This window comes from Sebastes umbrosus, chromosome 17 (assembly GCF_015220745.1).
Source record: "Sebastes umbrosus isolate fSebUmb1 chromosome 17, fSebUmb1.pri, whole genome shotgun sequence".
Classification (NCBI taxonomy): domain Eukaryota; kingdom Metazoa; phylum Chordata; class Actinopteri; order Perciformes; family Sebastidae; genus Sebastes; species Sebastes umbrosus.
This window is the reverse complement of record NC_051285.1, coordinates 3,003,492-3,020,972: the sequence shown is the minus strand read 5'-3', so window position 1 is coordinate 3,020,972 and position 17,481 is coordinate 3,003,492. Positions and strand designations below refer to the sequence as shown.

The following is a 17,481-nucleotide window of genomic DNA, read 5'->3' as shown; positions in this document are numbered from 1 at the left end:
TTAGCACTGGATGGTTTGGAAAAAAAGGATACAAATGTAAGTCTTCATTCCATGCAAGGCTTTATACTACTACTGATATACTAATGTTACTTTGTCTTTGTGAGACACATGCAGGTGAGGCGCTCAGAGTGAAGGCTGTGTGTCTGAGGGAAGCTTTAGTTCACAGACACTGGTTCTCCCTTGTGGAGATTTCCCTTGGATAAGAGCCCAGAGGATGAGTTCTCTGAAAACCTCTCTGCTCAGCGGCCTAGTGTGAATGGTTTCTGAATAAACCAAGTAGTAAATGTGTTTATTTTGTTTCTTCCTGCAGCTGTGTTTAATTTAAGGAGAAAACAATTTAACAAAGCTGTTATGGCAGATGAAACGGTCACTTCATCCTTGCCAAAACCCATTTCAAAATGCCAGGATGTGATTGTTTCTTCTCGCAGTCCTACTTTTTCAGCAGTAACTGGTGCTTTGAAGCATTCATATAGAATATCTACCATCCACTCTGCACAGTTAGTTTATCTGGATGTGTCTGGTGATATGGATTCAGGTAAGTGTCGGCATAATGAAACCAGTTTTGTATCTCAAGCTATCGTCCAACCACCTCCAATTCACAAATTGCCATGAAATCTGCTTTGGACATTTTAGTTCCCCAGAAGATGAATCTGAATGATTTTGGCGACCCCTTGACCTTTTATCTAGTGCAAAATGTCCCTTTAACCAAAACCATGCTCCATGTAGAGGTTACTAGAAAAGCAATGGCCAGGTTTCCGTAGAGTTTTCTATTTAATATTCAGGCCATCAGCGGAATAATGTTGATTTATTTGACCTTTCACCCACTGTACAAAATAATCATAAAAATCGAATGGAAAGTGCTGCAAGGAATTCACAGACTATATTCACGCTTTCCAGACAATGCAGCAAACCTTCCTATCTTGTTACACTCATTGTCATCCTCAGATATGTGATCACTGGTTTCCTACTGTTGGTTTAAAAAGCAATGAAAGCTTGAAACTTGTGTTTGCCACTGCTTTTTATTTGATTAAAATTTGGGCTATTCTACACTAATGAGAAGATTTGCAATTAAATTTACTCAGCAAATGAATGTTCCTAAATAAACCCATTTCATTTTCACATTTGGTGTGGCTCTATAAAATAACAATATCTTCATTTTCTTCTGTTTGTTCTGTTCAACACATTTGTTTGTAGCCTTGGGTGTATTGAACGTTGCCATATGTAGTTGGGCTTTAGTATTTAGCGTTGTTTCCACCTCCTTTTCAGATTGCTTTGATTGCCTCGACATTTAGCTTCCAGTGCCCTGTCTAATGTTCCAATTTAATTTACTTTCATTTATTTAGCAATTGTCTTTCTTCAGCAAAACTCATTCATCGTGTACCCAAAGAATCGAAAAAAAAAAAATGAAGACAATATGCTTTTTTTCTGTCGTGTGGTCTGTAAGAGATTTCTCTGATCCATTCATTATAGATCGTCTGTGATGGCCTTTTCTGTCTTTTCTGTTTTCCTACCTGTGATTGATTCCACTGTGGGGGGATAAACACCAAACATGAGAGTCAGTGTTTGTAGAGGGGCAGAGAGAAGTTTAAGGTTGACTGTAGTTTTAGAAAAATCCTAACCCTAACATGTGCATTGATGAGAATCAGCTTGGGGTTTCCTTGGTTACCAACATGTTCTCATTGTGGTTTTCTTCCCTGAACCTAAGTAAGTAGTTTTCTTGCCTAAATGCAAGTGCGGATGTTTGAGTGGTGTACAAATGACACGCAAAAGGCGGCTTAGATATTTATACGCTTTCCCGTGAGACCGGGTTGGTTTGTTGGACTCACCCAACACCCCTTCCGCCCGCCAGGTGTGTGTCTTTGCTCTTAAAAACTACGTCACCACACTTTATTGAAGTGTTTACTGTTGCTGTAGATGGGTTGCGGTGCAATACCAGCGCTTAAGGGTGCCAGGTGCGGCAGTACCGGACGCCGACAGTCGTGACAAAGCCTCAGTATTTAACGCCCTGGGAATAAGAACCGGCTGGGTTTGCAAGACATGAATATGTAATGATGCAGTTGATTCAGTAGATCAATAAAATACATTAATAATAAAAAATATTTCAAAATGAGAGGAAGTGTAAGGTTCCTGCTATGTGTGTTGCTGAAAGTATTATCATGCCAATTTTAACGGGACTGTTGAAAGGCACTCTGGGAAATGTAAAAAACTACCAAGTGAAGTAGACAATGCAGGGTCTGAGTGTAAATGGGTATGTGGAGATTAAATTACACCACTTGATCACACAAATAGCTCCTGCAGTGCAGTGAACTTCACAGAGCGGTGATATATAGCGAGGGGAGAGGGCAGATTTTTCTTTAGTTGTCATCACTCTATCAGAACAAAACCCTCGAGCATTGAAATAAATGCTTCAAATTTAGGATTGAGCACACCGCATGCCGTGAGATGCGACTTGAAACCAGATGAAATGGAATTAAAATGATAGGCCTTCTCGGGGGTGCAGAAAGAAAAGTTTCCTTTTCGGCTTTCAGGCTTTCAAGTGAGCACTTCTGTGTGATCTTAGAAAACCCATGCTTCACATCCATCTCAACTCCACCCTCCCTTATACAAATCTGTCACTTAGGTGAAGAATGGTGCTGCTTTCTTTTCTGCGGATTGTCTTGATTTTGCAGATGTCATTCCACAATGTGCTTAGAGGATTCAGAGCCCCCAAAAGTAAGAGTCTCAATCTCCCACTCGTGTTATATGAGTTATCCTTTTAAAGAGTTTAATGTCTCCTGCATCATATTCAAAGAAATAACACTTACCTTAAAATACTAGTGTTTATAGCGAAACAAGACTAAAAGTCTAAAACCTCACTAATATGTACATATTGGACAGAAAGACAAACATACTGACAATTTTGCTATTCTAAGAGGCTTACCAGTGGTTGAGCTTAACCAGAAATTTATGTCCAGATGATGGTGCTTCAGGAAAGGGTATTTGGATATTAAAATCTAGAGGGTTCATCCTCTGGGTACCATGAATTTGCTCAGAAAAGATCATGGCAAATTACGTATTTGATTAGGATAAACATGTGTGCAGAGCAGCACATATAGGGTGCTGGAGGTAAGGTCCTGCAGGGCTGAATATGTAAGGGGTTCATCCTCTGTGGATCATGAATATGCTTCTTAAATTTCATGCTGCTGATCCCATTACATTTTCAAATGTCTTTGTTGTTGTTGTTGTTTGTTTTTATGTTTTCCTGCTTGCATACTACCAGAAAGGTAAAATACATTTGTATTATTCCTCTGATGGCCTTGAACTTCACAGCAAATTGTATGGAAATCTGTCCATTTCAAGACACTATAAACCAAAGTGTTGGTCAAGGGGAATCTTTGGTTTGACTGTGGCGAAAAAATGGAAGATTAGACGTCACCAGAATGCCCATTAGATTTTGTTGAGTTTTTCCTTGGCCAAAGTTTTGGTAAAAAACACATTTTGAGTTGATAGTGGCACTAGAAGGAAGATGAGGGGTTTACTAAAATTCGTAATTATCCCCTTGGGACTATGCATGTCAATACATGTTTCTCTTTTTTGTATAAGGTGTGCTTCACAGTTCCACCCACATACAAACGCAAGCTTTGGCGGTGGTTGGTTGCAAAATAATAAAATTGTCACTTGAATAAATGTTGGTTGGACTTAAGAACATTTGAGGGATCTTGCCAGTGTTGCTGCATGTTTTGCTGCATTTACTTTAAATCATGAACTACTTTCATCAATGCTGACCATCTAAAGCATAGTTGCTTTATATTTTTGAATATGCTTTTCCTTTCCTCTATGCAGTCTGTGATGTTTATGTTAATTTCTGCACACTAAGAAAATCAACTTGCAGAGACTTCAAACTTGCTTGACATGGGTAATCCATCACAGGTGACATCGTGTCAGCTTTTATTTTTGTCAAAATTACGTGGTTCTGCAGCGCAAATCAATCTGCACTTTGCATCAGCATGAAATTATACTGTAATTTTGATAAAAAATATAAGAGGACATTGTCATGGCGACTGCTGCTCACTTCGTCGTACTAGCCTCTGTGTTTTTGTATGCAGCAAAACCACTGATTTATGCTTGTTCAGCTGTCTGACAACAGCAACAAAGAAACCAAAAAATACATGAGAACAACTTTACAAAAACAACATGGAAACATAAGTGTGGGTGCACTTTATTTCCACACATGAACTGTGTTTTCAGATTTAGCAGAATTAGTGAGGACAGTCTGAAAGCCTGTCTGACCATCAAGTGATCTCTCTAAACAATGTGCTTCTGGGCTCCGAGTCCTGGTCATTGCTGTTGTTCACTGTGATGGAGTACTGAACTCAAGTATGTTTCTGTGTGAATTGATTTTCACAATGTATTCAAATAAATAGAAAAGACTGGCTGCAGTGTAGTGTGGAAAAACATAAAAAAACTAAATTACAACAGTAAATTGTTGATTTGTAGTAAGTGGACTGAGAAAAACAAAAAGACCAGTAAGGACCTTGTTATGTAATGTAAACTCTAAACTGGCAAAACTGATTCTTTATGGCTTTCTCTCCGCTGAAGAGCAGTTTGGCTCCTGTACGAGAGCTGCTTTTGGACATGTGCCTGGTGGAGGCAACCTGAACAGAATATATAGCGTGCCGTATAAATCTGCTCAAAAGACGGAGGTGACAGCAGCATGTGTGCATCGCCAACAACAGCGAGCGACTGACTGCCGTACAATGAGCTGCGGTTTCTGCTCGTCGCTGTCAAAAACGCTGGTTGTTATTCTGCAGCTTCAGTCTGTGATTTACTCACCCGGGCTGAATGGGTTTATGTAAATATAACAACAGGTATTTAACTAAGTCACTGAGCCTCACACAGACTGCCGAGTGGTAAAATGTATTCGCTTCACAGGCAGAAGGATGATGATAGAAATATGCAGAGTGAGGGGCGTGCTGTTATGTTGAAGGTTAGGAAGTCAACACTTCAAATTTGGAGTACAATTTTGACAATATCATGCTTTAAGAGGACAGGATGGACTATTTCTTCTTTCTAAGTATTGGCTACCAATGATATGTGTTTAGCTGTCCACCTGTTGTATAGCTTGCAAACATGCTCCAATTGTTAAAGCAGCAGAGCTTCATGACGACTCAATTGTGTCAGGTTACCTCAGTTGGAACTTTGGGAACATAATTTACTCCTGCAAGAGTTGTTTACCCAGAGCAAAGACCTTCAATATTCAGGTACAAGTATTGTCACAAAGCATTTAGAGAAACAAATTATAGATAATTCTGGAGTGCACTGCAAATATCACTCATTTAGCCTTTAAGTCTGTGAGTGGGCGGGCTGGTGTCTGTGTTTGATAGCTTAGCCGGCAGGGGCACAGAGACGCAATGCAAATAAATTACGATGCTTAAGTGTTTTCTTAGCAGTGGTATAAAGCAACAAATATCACATCTGCAGATACAGTTTTCAAAATGCGAGCTGATCTGCTGAATTAGCCAACGTGATCTCATCCCTTCTCGTCATACTTTGCCGCTCGGGCAGCCTTTTTGCGTAGTATCTAGATGCAGAACGTTTGTGCTTGGTTAACGTTGTGACACGTAGTTAACGTTGTGGAATGGCGGCGGTTAGGTTTAGGCTACAAAACTACTTGGTTAGGGATAAAAACATCATGGTTTGGCTTCCGATAAGTACGCTTGTGATGTGGCTTAAGCTACGGATCAAATGTCATGTGACTCTGGAATGTATTCTCATACAACGGTTCGTATGATATCCTACAAGCAACACATGTCAAGTTTTGCTCGTTACATGCATACTTTTTCAACATAAACTTCTGTCTTCACAGGAAACAACTTCCTTAGGTTTAGGCAAGAAAACAACTTAGTTAGGTTTAGGAAAAGATCGTGGTTTGGCTTAAAATAACTGGAGTTAGTTGAAGGCCTTGTGCGTCTCATACAGACGCTGAAGGGGGCCTTGTACGCTGATGGCCACTGCCGTAGCGTCGGTGTTTGACGCCCCTGGGAGTGAGACCAGGCTTTTTCTCCAGTGAATGTCCCTTTGGCAGCTTGTTCTGCAAGCAAAGATGCAAGACGTGTCCATGCTTCTATATTAGATGAGGGAACAGCTAGAATATGAGGCTTTGTTGTGCCTTGTCTTAAGCTGTTGTCTGGCTGTCAGTGTCACCTGTTTCATGAAAAAAAAATGTGCATTGTAGTTATTTGTCAATGTAGACAGTAAAACAGTCCAGACTGGGATATGCACAAACAAGTCTCGAAAACATCCTTGAAGAACAGCTCCAATCTGCCGTTTTTAAACAGCGAGGCCGACGTGATAAAGGATTTGACCCGAATACGTCCACCCAGGTCCCCGGTGACTCGAGCCTGCCGCCGCGACGCTGCCACGGCCGTGATTTTCCATTAGTGTGTGACAGCGGGGCCGTTTATAGCAGCGAAGCCCTGTGGAGAAGGAGGTTAGCTGTAATTATTCAGCTGATAGGTCATGAGCAGAGCAGGCCTGTCACACCTCTCCTGGTTCTCTGGACCGAGCCAATCAGAAGCCGGGAGGAGCGCTTGGTTATTAGTCAGACTAGCAGTAAGCGTCTCCCCAGAGACAAACTGCACTTTCACTAGTAGTCATGTCATATTTCATTTGAGGACTCTTTCAGTCTTATCTCCTACATGCTACTAATGCTACCATTAGCCTGGTTAACACACATGCTGATACAGTTGCTGACCTATTTCTGCAAATATACTTGCCAGATATGAAAGATACAAGTTGACACTAAAGATGGTTTTATTTTTCAGTCAGGGCAGGATTTAATTACCTCTTTTTTGGTTTCAGCTTTTGTCTCCGGCTCGCATCTATCAGTCCATTTCATGCCGTCTGATGTTCATATTGCACATCATCAAAAGGAGTGGGTGCAGGGTCATGATGTGATGGAGGAGAATGCGGAGCTGGATGTGTTAGAAATGTAATTTTTAGTGACAGTGGGTCTCTCCCCTCCTTTGTAAAATTGACTCGACGCAGTGCATTACACACGCAGCTCTGGAGTCGGTAATTGCGAAGATTACCCGCCATTCACTTCTGATCGTCTCTGCGTTTGTTTAGAGCTTGAGATGGCAAAGTTTCCATCACACGTCTTTTCAAACAGCCCTCACAGTGACGAGCAGAAAGTGAATGGAGATATTCTATTTGATGAAAATGTGTGCCAGCCTGTCGCTTCAAACTTCACTGGAGAGCAGCACGACCAATGAGCGCGTCTACCATCGTTTCTTTAAGCTTGGATTAATTGTGTGGGAAAATGTTTATCTTCATTTTTTTTAAGAAGTGAGAAGTCAACTCAATCTTGGATTTCTTTTACTTTTAGAGCTGCAGACATCGAACGCGGAGGAGGCTCTTATGGGATTAAATTCCAGGCCAGACAGATTAAAGGAGCAGTAACACTTGTAGGGCTAGAGGTTTCCTGTAGATGGCTTATCTGCAATGAACGGCTCCAAAAACAGCATTATGTCCAAGAAAGGAACTTTTGTTCTGACCGTCAGAGGACCAATATGGAAAATCTGGTCATTAGAGAGCAACCATGGTTATGCATTGGCTTCCATTGTTTTCTTTGTTTGACCTTGGTGGCATCAGACAGCCAATATAAGACCCTCAGACTCGCGGTGTTGGAATCGCCACTCAGGTTGATGACTCACTCTGTTAATAAAAAAAAAGTGAAAGTGGCAAAATGATCTTTGGGCCTCTGCAGCTGCTGTCCTCTATAGGGGAACGTTAGCTTGCTGTGCAGGTTTCCTCCCCAGACTGAGCAGAGATGATGAGTTTGTGTGACCTTGTTTTTTTATCAGATTTCCAATAAGGCTTTGCTCATATACAGGTGCTGAGTCAAGGACCTGAGTGGTCAAACACACATCGCTGGAGTGCAGGCACACAAGCGATTATACGATAACGAAGACAATATTAGCAATCCCTGTTTCATTATCATGTAAATGTATTCACTGTGGATGACATTTATTTTCAGCTCCGATAACCCGATTTAAACTAGAAGTTTCAAGTTTGTTTTCATTTTTTTTAAAGGGACTGTTTGTAACTTCTTACACGTAGAAATCATTGCGGGTCGGGGTATTCCACTTCGGACCAAAGTTTTCAGTTTGTTAATAGACAGACATGCTGTTGAGTTTTCACTTGATAGTAATATATCCCGGCTGATGACACATTCTCTGTATTCATTATACAGTGTGTTCTGTATAATTCCCTCAGGCCTTTAAGGAATCTGATTCATGAACGTGTTTGAGCATTAAATTGTCAGACAGCACAAAATATTATAAGCATTTAACAAAACAAAAATCATCTTGTGATAGAAATGGACATAACCTGTGTAATTTTGTTGCTTTATTGCTCAGTAGAAAAAACAATTGCACTTTAAAGATGAGTCCGTACAAGATTGTGTTCCGTCTATAAAAGACATATTCTTGCAATTCATCTGCACACTGTGCAGCAATGATTGTTCCAAAGATGTTTGGCAATTCCAGTTTCCATAGAGTTTTTGGCTTGCAAAAGTCCCGCATATGTCCTCATATGCTTGATTTGGTACCTTGGATGGACGCATAGGGAGCAGGTATTTCCCATGGTCGGAATTGTTAAGGCAACAATTGAAAAAGACGAGGTGAAAAGAGGCAAAAGACGAGACAATCCATTAAATCCAGCAGAGTTTGTGGTTTTTGACTCTTGGAGATTCTTGAGGTCCAAACTTGAGCTCTGTGTTTTCTCCACAGGACCGTGGTTCTCCTACCCTGGGGATAGACAGAATACAATCATTTTTTTTATCAGTATTTTTAAGTAATGTGATCTTCAATAGACAGTAGATTGACAGACTGTTGGTGTCAGTCAAGCAAGCGTGTTTCTTTTACCTTCTTCCTCATCACAAGCTCACGCTGCATGATTGTATTCTGGGGGTTGTTGTGTGGTCCGACCAGCGCACTGGATCACTGCTGTACCACGGAGGATGTTTCTGGAGCAGCACGTTATTCACTTGTAGCTTCCATTCTTATCTGGACAGCAGTGAAACAGAGGTCAGATTAACAGGCAGGCAGTCTGTTTTTCTTATTGTCAACAAATCCCACAAAAAGTTGACTTGAACGAAAGCGTAATTTTGTTCCGGAGAAAACAAGGTCAGATAAATGTATTATTCACCTGATCAAAGCTGATCATTGTTTCATGGTCTTTTTTTCCGTGGAAGACGCCTCATCTCACCGTCCAGTGGCCTCAGTTGGCGCCCCGGTTGAAGTGCTCCAGCACGGTGGCGTTGGTTCTCTCAAACAGCCACTGCTGGCTAAGAGAGGAGGGGTCGCACGTGTTCATGAAGACCCGCCGCTCGCTCGGGCTGCTGTCGATGCAGCTGTTACTGACGGGGTGATACAGACTCTTATCCTGGAGGAAAGAGAAAGAGAACTGCTATTTATTTCCTTCTTGATATGATTTTGGGGGCATTTATGTGAAATATTAAATCACATACTTTGCATTACACTCTCGCAAATAAATACTCCACCATGATTTGTTATGTTAAACCATTATACCACTCATCCCACACTTATTTCTAAAACGGACTGTTGTGAACAACAGGACAGTTGGAAGGCTAAAGAACAGGATGCATGCTGTAAATGCCAGCATTTTCTAGAGGTAATAAACTCTCAGTTTCCTCTCCCCCTGCCGTACCTCTCTGTAGCGCCACAGCTGGTTGCCCTTCATGCCGTGACAGTCGTAGAGGGTGACGGGGCTGCTGTGGGAGACGGCGTCGAAGCAGACCTTCCTAGTGTGTATTGGGTCGCCCACCCGGATGTCCTCCCTCCAACCAAATGTTAACACCTGCAGGGAACACATCTCAACTGTAACTAACAGCACACTGTTTCCCTCCTCTGTTGCTCTTCCTGAGGTTTCTAACAATGTGTTTCCTTTTTACGGTGCTTGTTTTTAGAGTTCTACTGGAGTATGAGGATAGTGTGTCATATGTTGTACAGGTTGGACTGTTGGATGAAAGCCTCCCAGGTCAGGAGACTCCTGAGACATTTTACTGGAGAAAGTGTAATGAATGAGCCTCACCTGTCCATGGCTCCAGGCCACCTCGCCCCGCCCCTTCACACAGTTCTCCAGGCGGATGGGGCTCCCTGACACAAAGTGTTTGATCTCCATGCACATCCCGCTGCCCACGTTCCTTATCTACAAAACACACACACAAAAACACAGAGACATGGAGTCACAGAAACAAGGACAGCTTGCTCTTTAGTTATGGACAGTCACAGCACAGGATTTATCAGATATTATTTTTAATCCAGCATAGTCATGGCTGGATTAAGGCCTTCATGGGCCCCTGTGATTTTAATTTAAAACCTTAGATGTTGATTTATTGCAGATCATGTGTGTTGTGGCCCTGCTGGGGGAACATTTCTCACTGCATTTCATCAAACGTTTCTTGTCACTTTACAACCTATAAAATGACATTTGACTTTGGATCTGCATAAAATAATCCTATTTCAGTATATATCCTCTCTTACCAGTGCCCTTGTTTAACAATTATCTGATCACACATCTTTTTTTTATACACAATTGAACATATACCTACATTGCAAAGGACTCTGTGCTGTCGGTTTGCTGTTTGTGCCCACGTAAATTCTTTTTGTTTTTGTTTTTTGTACACTTGGAAGGGCCCAAAGGCATGTTTGGCCCCTGGGTGTGCACCCAAGATGCATCTGATGATAGTTGCAGCATGTAGGAGGAGAAGCCATAAACCTGGTGTTATTGCAAACATGTTTCATCACTGTTTCTTCTCTGCTTAGACTACGGGGGACTTGGCTATTGCTATCTCCAGCCCGATGCACGCCCCTCTTTCAACTGGGAGAACTCTCACTAGTATTTCATTTCTGGTAAATCTAAAATCTTGTGTTGAATTGAATATGTGCCCGATGGTCACCGTTGTCTCCGGCACACTTTGCAGTATTTGTGCAGGAAGTAGTTCAAAGATTTGTAAATATTGTTCTTCCGTGACTTGATTCTGAATATATTAAAGCTAAGCTGGCAAAGTGCGGTCATGGTGAATGCACTAATTTCAAAGTGTCTGGTTGTTCGGAGACCCAGAGTCGGGGAAGCAGCCTCAAGGCATTAACAAAGTTTTCCAGATAATTTAAGGGGGAGGTAGAAACCGCTGACATTTTCAAACAAAGGATAAAAACAGTGTTTTAACTTTGCTTTTAGCGAAGGAGCAGTTTATACTCATTTCCTCCTTCCTTTGATATTGTTATTCCTCTTACTTCTGTCTCTGCAGATTTTCTTTTTTATTTCTGAAATAATAAGAAGGTAGAGGACTCTCATCAGATCACGAACAAACTTTAAATAACCGTTAGTGCTGACAGTGGGGGGGAATTCATTGCCTTATTATTATCTCTACCAGGAGATTATATATTTGGTGTGTGTGTGTGCGTGCGTGCATCACTGTGTCTGTCTGTCTGCCCGCGGCTGATTTTGCATACTGCCGGACCAATCAGCCTTCTATTTTTTGTGCTCATTTATGACTGTATGCTCAAGGACCTCTCGTGCTTGCAGTGATTCACACTTTTTGAAAAGATATTTTATTGACCGCTGACTGCTGAATCCGCACTACTCTTAACCGGCCGGTAGGAGCTGCAAGTGATCAACAACTGCTTCAGTTTGGACTCCGCTACACATTACAAATTGTTCCTCTCTTGATTTGCACACCTATGTAAGACAATTGCATGTGTCATGACCCTGACTCAAGGAAGCAACATAAAGAAAAAAAAAAAAGAGAGATGAATAAACTAAACTTTGAATTTGAATAAGTAAACAAAAGAAATCAATGAGCAAACAAAGTGGTGAGGGGAACCTCTGCTCCTGCAGAGCCAACTGGTTGGGAGTGTGGCTGATAGAGTGCTGCTAGGTGGAGGAGGGGCTTTTAAACTCGGGTATTCAAAGCAGGTGCCACAAATCAAAAATTAGTGCTGGAACGCAAGACTCTGGCCCTGGATCACAACCCAACTGAACAGACAGACATGGAGAAAAAACATCCCCAACACCAGTACTGTACCAAATCAGACTACAACCCAGGCCAGAATAAATGTCTTAGCACACAATCATATGTTTTCTCGATTTCCAAATGGAAAGCAGGATAGTGATCATTAGATAGACGTAAAGTATGTATGTATGTAGAACTATCACTCTACTGAGTGCACTTTTCTAGTTATAAGATCACTTAATTCTCCCATGCATTTGTCAGTCCAGCCCAGTTGCACGAAAATACATATCAATGACATGATAATGCGCAAGGCAAAATTGTGAAATGAGAACGCCATTCTTGCTTTTGTACGCCGTGTTGTCTGTACTGACTGTTATGTAAATGCATCCGCGTAAATATGCTACGTTCAGAGGTAGCGATGCAGAATAAAAAAGTGAGAAAGACTGCTTATAGAAGGGGAAGTGGATGGGTCCAACAAACACAGGACTTTCAACCTGGAGACCAGTGTTTGAGACTGATGTTTTGTTTTGTAAGTTACGTTTGTGACGTTTATGACGTTAGTGACGTGTGTTTTAGTGATGTTTGTAATGTGTTTTCCGTTGTTTTGTTACATTGTTTCCGTACGTATTTTTCTTAGTTTACGTACTTATTTAAAAGCCAACCATGATGTTTTTTCCTAAACCTAACTAAGTGGTTCTGTTGCCCTCTGCTGGTACTGCACCTTCATTCAGACACGCTATCCTCTGGTGGACAGTATTTCTCTGTACATTTTCTTCTCCATGCAATCTGTGAAACATCTATCTTGGATCGTTCATCAAAGCGGTTCCATAAACTAATCCTTACTTCTCCCCAAGCAGCAGCAGGCGGCTCCACCATCGGGTAGTGTTTGGGCAGATCCCAGGCCACCTCGCTCATGAACCACTTGAAGCTCTTGCAGTTGAGGCGGTTCCTCAGCTCCTTCTGGGCCGTCATGTCTCCCGCCGACAGGTGGCGGTACTCGGGCCGACGCTGGTAGACGTATTCGGCGTACTCGTCCATCCACACCTCGGCCACGCGTTTTAGATTCTGGAATCAAATCAAGGAGAAAGTCAGCAGGAGAGATTCATTCACTAAACAGCCTAGTTTTCTCAGCAGGCATCTGGCAAGTGTGCCAGAATGTCTATGAGCCTCCCACAAACAAACACAAAATCCCTGGCAGTGACGATGCTCTTGGGGAACCACATTGGACTGTTTTGTGAACATAAATGTTTACATAGTCTGCTGTCGGTACTGCAGATTGGTCTCAGGGAGTCTGCACCGACAATGGCATCCATTTACTGACTCTGCTTTGGAATAACCCAACATAACAGCAACATTATGCTACTTCGCTGCAACCTTTTCTCAATAAAATCCATTTTAGCCAACTGAATTCAAGCTGACCTTTTACCGGTTGGTTACCATGAATGCAGTTTAAGTTGCAGTGCTGTAGCACTTCAATGAAAAAGACAAAATTTAAAGAATGATACAAATTTAAGAGGGATGAAACTGATGATGAAATTTCAATGTTGTGCAGGGAAGACAGAGTTCATTTTCCGTACCTTTGTATAAATGGTCTCCCTCGTATGCAGGGTCAGGCTGATCCAGGACCATCAGCATTCCACTGAGGTTCAGTATAAAAAGTCAAAAACAAAGGCCAGCGCCTTTCTATTCCGTTGCATACTGAGCCAAGTTCCAGGCTGCGGCAGAGGCATACGTAATAAATGGTGTTAGGCTATACACCCCAGATGATTTAGCGCTTTTAGACAATTTCTCATTCCGTGTAGGTACTTCGAAGCATTCAAGGAACAAAGAAACTTAAGCTCATTCTTCACAGTAAAGGCTAGAAGTTGTAGATAGCGGATACACTGCCTCTAGTCTGGTGGTCTTTTGTTAGTAGATGCTGAGCCGACTGTAAAGTGCTCTGGTGCACGGAGGAGAAAGAGGAGAGTACTTAGTAGAGGACACACCAAAGCAAAACGCTGCCATTTGTTATACTGCACCATTTAAAGACTATAGCTCACATCAGGGCGATGTGTGTGTATGAAGTGTACAGTATGTGTTTCCATATGTGTTTATGTATGTTTAATTGTCTGTGTACTTGAGCTTAATTAGACAAAGGTTCATTCATTCCTTCTTGTTAGCTCATGTATTCACTTACATGTCATTGTAGTTCAGTTTCACTGTTCAGTGCAGTACAAGGAAACTGAAGTTGTTTTTGCATGAAGATGATGACTTTCCCACATCTCTGTACTTCAATAACTAAATATTTCCTTTGCTGGAATATATTTTCTTTCACATCAAACCATATTTCAGCACAGAGCCAAAAATGTTGTTTTTGTGAACTAAATTAAACTGTAATTTAAATGCTGAAGAGTTCTGCGTGTGAATACCGCAGAATACTAACAAAGTTAAAGCTATTTTTTTTATTTTGCAACAGCATAATCAGATTTTGCTTCATTCTTTGTTTGTTTAATCTCACTAATTTGACATAAGAACAAATAAGTGTAGGTGCAAATATGACTATTATAAACATGTGAGCTACTGTATTGTTACTGTGAATGAGCTTTGTGGTCTGTGCCATTCAAAAGCAACAGAATACCTGACTGGTATTGTAACATTCAGACCTGATGAATGGAAATATTACAATGAAACAGTCCTCCGGGTTAGAAAAACTCAGCCGGTGTTAATGTTGTACGTCTTGTTATATGTCTTTTGTGGCTCTAGAGGAGCTTTCTGTCTTCATCCTATGATGAACAATATACTGCAGTTCAAATGGAGTTTTACAATGTGGTGCACCAAGAATGTTGCTAAAACAAAAGCATTGCAAATACTGTAGGTTCCACTTTTGCAGTGGAGCTCAAAGGAGTGTCGGACAGCAGGTCTACCCTGTGGTTTATGCTGCCTGAGCTCATATGATTGTGAAACATAGGATCTGAATGGATCAGCCCTTACAGATCCAGTATGCTTCAATGAGTCCTACTTACAATATAATGTAATCCATTGTTGTGTTGTGACTCAGATGTAACAGAGGTGATGTGACAGCATTGTGCTGACACTAAGCCCCTGTGTCAGACTGCTATGGTACACGGAGAATCTGTGACTGATCTGCTGCATTGTATTCTGTCATGAACCGTGGAGGCATACAGTACAGTGTGACGAATTACCTTCGCCAAGCTGATCCCACCAGGGACCTTGTAGGGGACGTACTTCCTATAGATGTGTCCTACCCTGGAGCAAGGGATGTCCTCCATCCGACCACCGCACATCCACACCTATAGAGACACACACACACAGGGAGAGAGAGGAAGCTCTTTCATCAGACGGATCTGCTTTGTCCGTCTTAAAAATTCAAAGGCAGAAAGTGGTGGAAAAGGTAGAAGGGAGGTGAAGTGAGGAGACGATCAAGGAGATGAGGAGGAGACTGATGGCTGAGAAGAAAGAGGCATGAAGTACAGTGGTTCTAACAGGCTTATAAATCCTGGGAGACTAAGAGGAGAGAGGAGTGAATTGGGAGGGGGAGGCAATAAAGATGAAATGGAAGGATAGTGGAGGAAGAAAAGAAGACACCAAAACCAATTTATGGTTTGATGTTGACCTGACTTCACCTGAGCAGCTGGGTGGGTTCATCATTGGTGCAGTATACTATGAGTGTTTAAGCTGATATTGGAGAAACAATGGCAACTGCAAAAACGGCTAACACTTTTCAAGAAAACCAGACATGCTGTCTCTTTGAAATACTTAAATTATGTAATGAGATTTGATGTTTTAAGCACCCTGATTGTCTTAAGTAAAAAACAAACCTTCCGTTACAGTCATTTTATGTTTCTTTTCCCTTTCCCTCGTCTATCTCTCACAACCGAGACACCCAGCAGAGGCTGCTCATTTTAATCCTCCCAACTATAATGAAGACAACAGTGATGATTCTCTTTCTTGGCTTGCAACGTTGAAAATAAACCTTGAGAAAGAAAAGCGAGGCAATGAAGAGGATGACGATGAAAGAAAAGACTTAGAGACAGCAGGCGAGATGGGGGGAGAAAAAAAAGGGTTTTGTTTTAAAGACAATAGCAAAATGAAAAGTAGGGAAATGAAAAGCTGGATTTAAACATGGAAACAAACGAGCTACGTATGGGAAGAAATAGGTGTAGGGCTTGCAAATTGTTTCTGCCGAGTAAAGTCCTTTAATATGTAAATAAGATGCTATTTGAAGGTAAGAGGTAGGCTGGAGCTGCTGGAGTAATGGAACATGAAATATGCATATTTTACATATGATTTCAAGGTGTAGGCACGTACGAACACAGAGTTAAAGGGGATGTAAAGGCAGTGGTTGACCTCCTGCCCTCCTGCAATTTTCTGAATTCAGTGCATTAAAGGTGTGAACAGATGGCCCAACTCACTGTGTTCCTACATGTACAATACATTTAAATACATTACGCTGAGCCTAATACGGAAATCTAAGCAATAATGCTTAAAATGAATGGTCCATTTATATATAACAGCAACATTAAGTCCGGACCAAACACGATATGAAAAAGATTGCGGCATTCCACAATGGTTGCCTGAGAAGATGTGTCATCTTCTGGCCTAACAAGATGGTAACCTTATGGAACAAAAGCAAGAACATCATCGGCGAGGTGATTGCAATGGCTGGGTTGTGTGTTTCAGATGGAGGCGGATCACATCCCAAAGGTTTTGACTCATCCAGGCAAAAGAAAATGACCTGCTGCTGAACTGTGTCGGACAAAGCTATACCGAAGAAAGATTTAAATTGGGACGAGGCCCAATATGTCGCCAAGGTTAAGGAACGATTGAGGGAGCTGATTGAGACCTGATGTCAGGGGATGTAGGGGATTAGGGAAGGCTGAGTGTCCATATAGAGTGTTTTTTTTTTTTTTTTCTGAGCGCCAGCATCTTTTTTCAATTGTTCTCAATGAGAAGAGAGTGTATGCGGCTGCATGAGGCTGCCTATAGAGAAAAAGCGCTGCGTCCAGCATCTTTTTTCAGAGCGCTTTAACTTTTTTGTGCGGCCACTCAGCGCTTTTCTGCCAGAAAAAAATGCTATATGGACATGCAGCTGTATAAGTATTCATGGTCCCTAGAGGATGATCCCAAATGTTTAGGCCTTCTAACCTTTCTTCCGACAAATACAAATGTACTCCTTAGCTAAAAAACTACAGATTCTAGCTGCTCTGACTCGCGCGTGCGTTAGACTCCTTGGTCCGTGTTGCAAGACGGGTCGGGTGGGTTGCAGAAGCACCTTCGCCCCGAGCCTTTCCAAGTCGACCTAGAGCCGGTTGCGGCGCACCGCCTCGTATGCAGGACTCCCCAGCCTGTCGTGTGTCGCTCACACCCTCCAGCTGGCTGTTAACAAGGGTCTTTTGGCACAGAGAATTTACTCGGTATCGGTACTTGGTATCGGCGATTACCTAAATGTAAGTACTTGTAAT

At 41.9% G+C, this 17,481-nt stretch overlaps 1 protein-coding gene and 1 long non-coding RNA gene across 3 annotated transcripts in view; one reads left to right on the top strand and one right to left on the bottom strand.

Moving 5' to 3' along the window:
- The first annotated feature begins 2,221 nt into the window (after nucleotides 1-2,221).
- On the top strand, nucleotides 2,222-16,355 carry LOC119476276. Its single transcript, XR_005203984.1, has 3 exons — nucleotides 2,222-2,232; nucleotides 5,499-5,503; nucleotides 15,552-16,355. It is a non-coding gene; the product is annotated as an uncharacterized LOC119476276 (long non-coding RNA).
- LOC119476275 (polypeptide N-acetylgalactosaminyltransferase 10-like) overlaps nucleotides 8,036-17,481 on the bottom strand; it is a 65,958-nt gene continuing 56,512 nt past the window's right edge. The window contains exons 8-14 of one of the 2 annotated variants that reach the window (XM_037749654.1): nucleotides 15,202-15,309; nucleotides 12,863-13,084; nucleotides 10,096-10,212; nucleotides 9,712-9,861; nucleotides 9,190-9,426; nucleotides 8,907-9,047; nucleotides 8,036-8,784 (exon numbers count right to left, since the gene is read on the bottom strand). In XM_037749654.1, coding sequence (XP_037605582.1) covers nucleotides 9,262-9,426; nucleotides 9,712-9,861; nucleotides 10,096-10,212; nucleotides 12,863-13,084; nucleotides 15,202-15,309 — 762 coding nt within the window. In that variant the 3' untranslated portion in view covers nucleotides 8,036-8,784; nucleotides 8,907-9,047; nucleotides 9,190-9,261. Of the gene's footprint in view, nucleotides 8,790-8,906; nucleotides 9,048-9,189; nucleotides 9,427-9,711; nucleotides 9,862-10,095; nucleotides 10,213-12,862; nucleotides 13,085-15,201; nucleotides 15,310-17,481 lie in introns of both variants that reach the window. The other variant, XM_037749653.1, reaches the window with a different exon arrangement.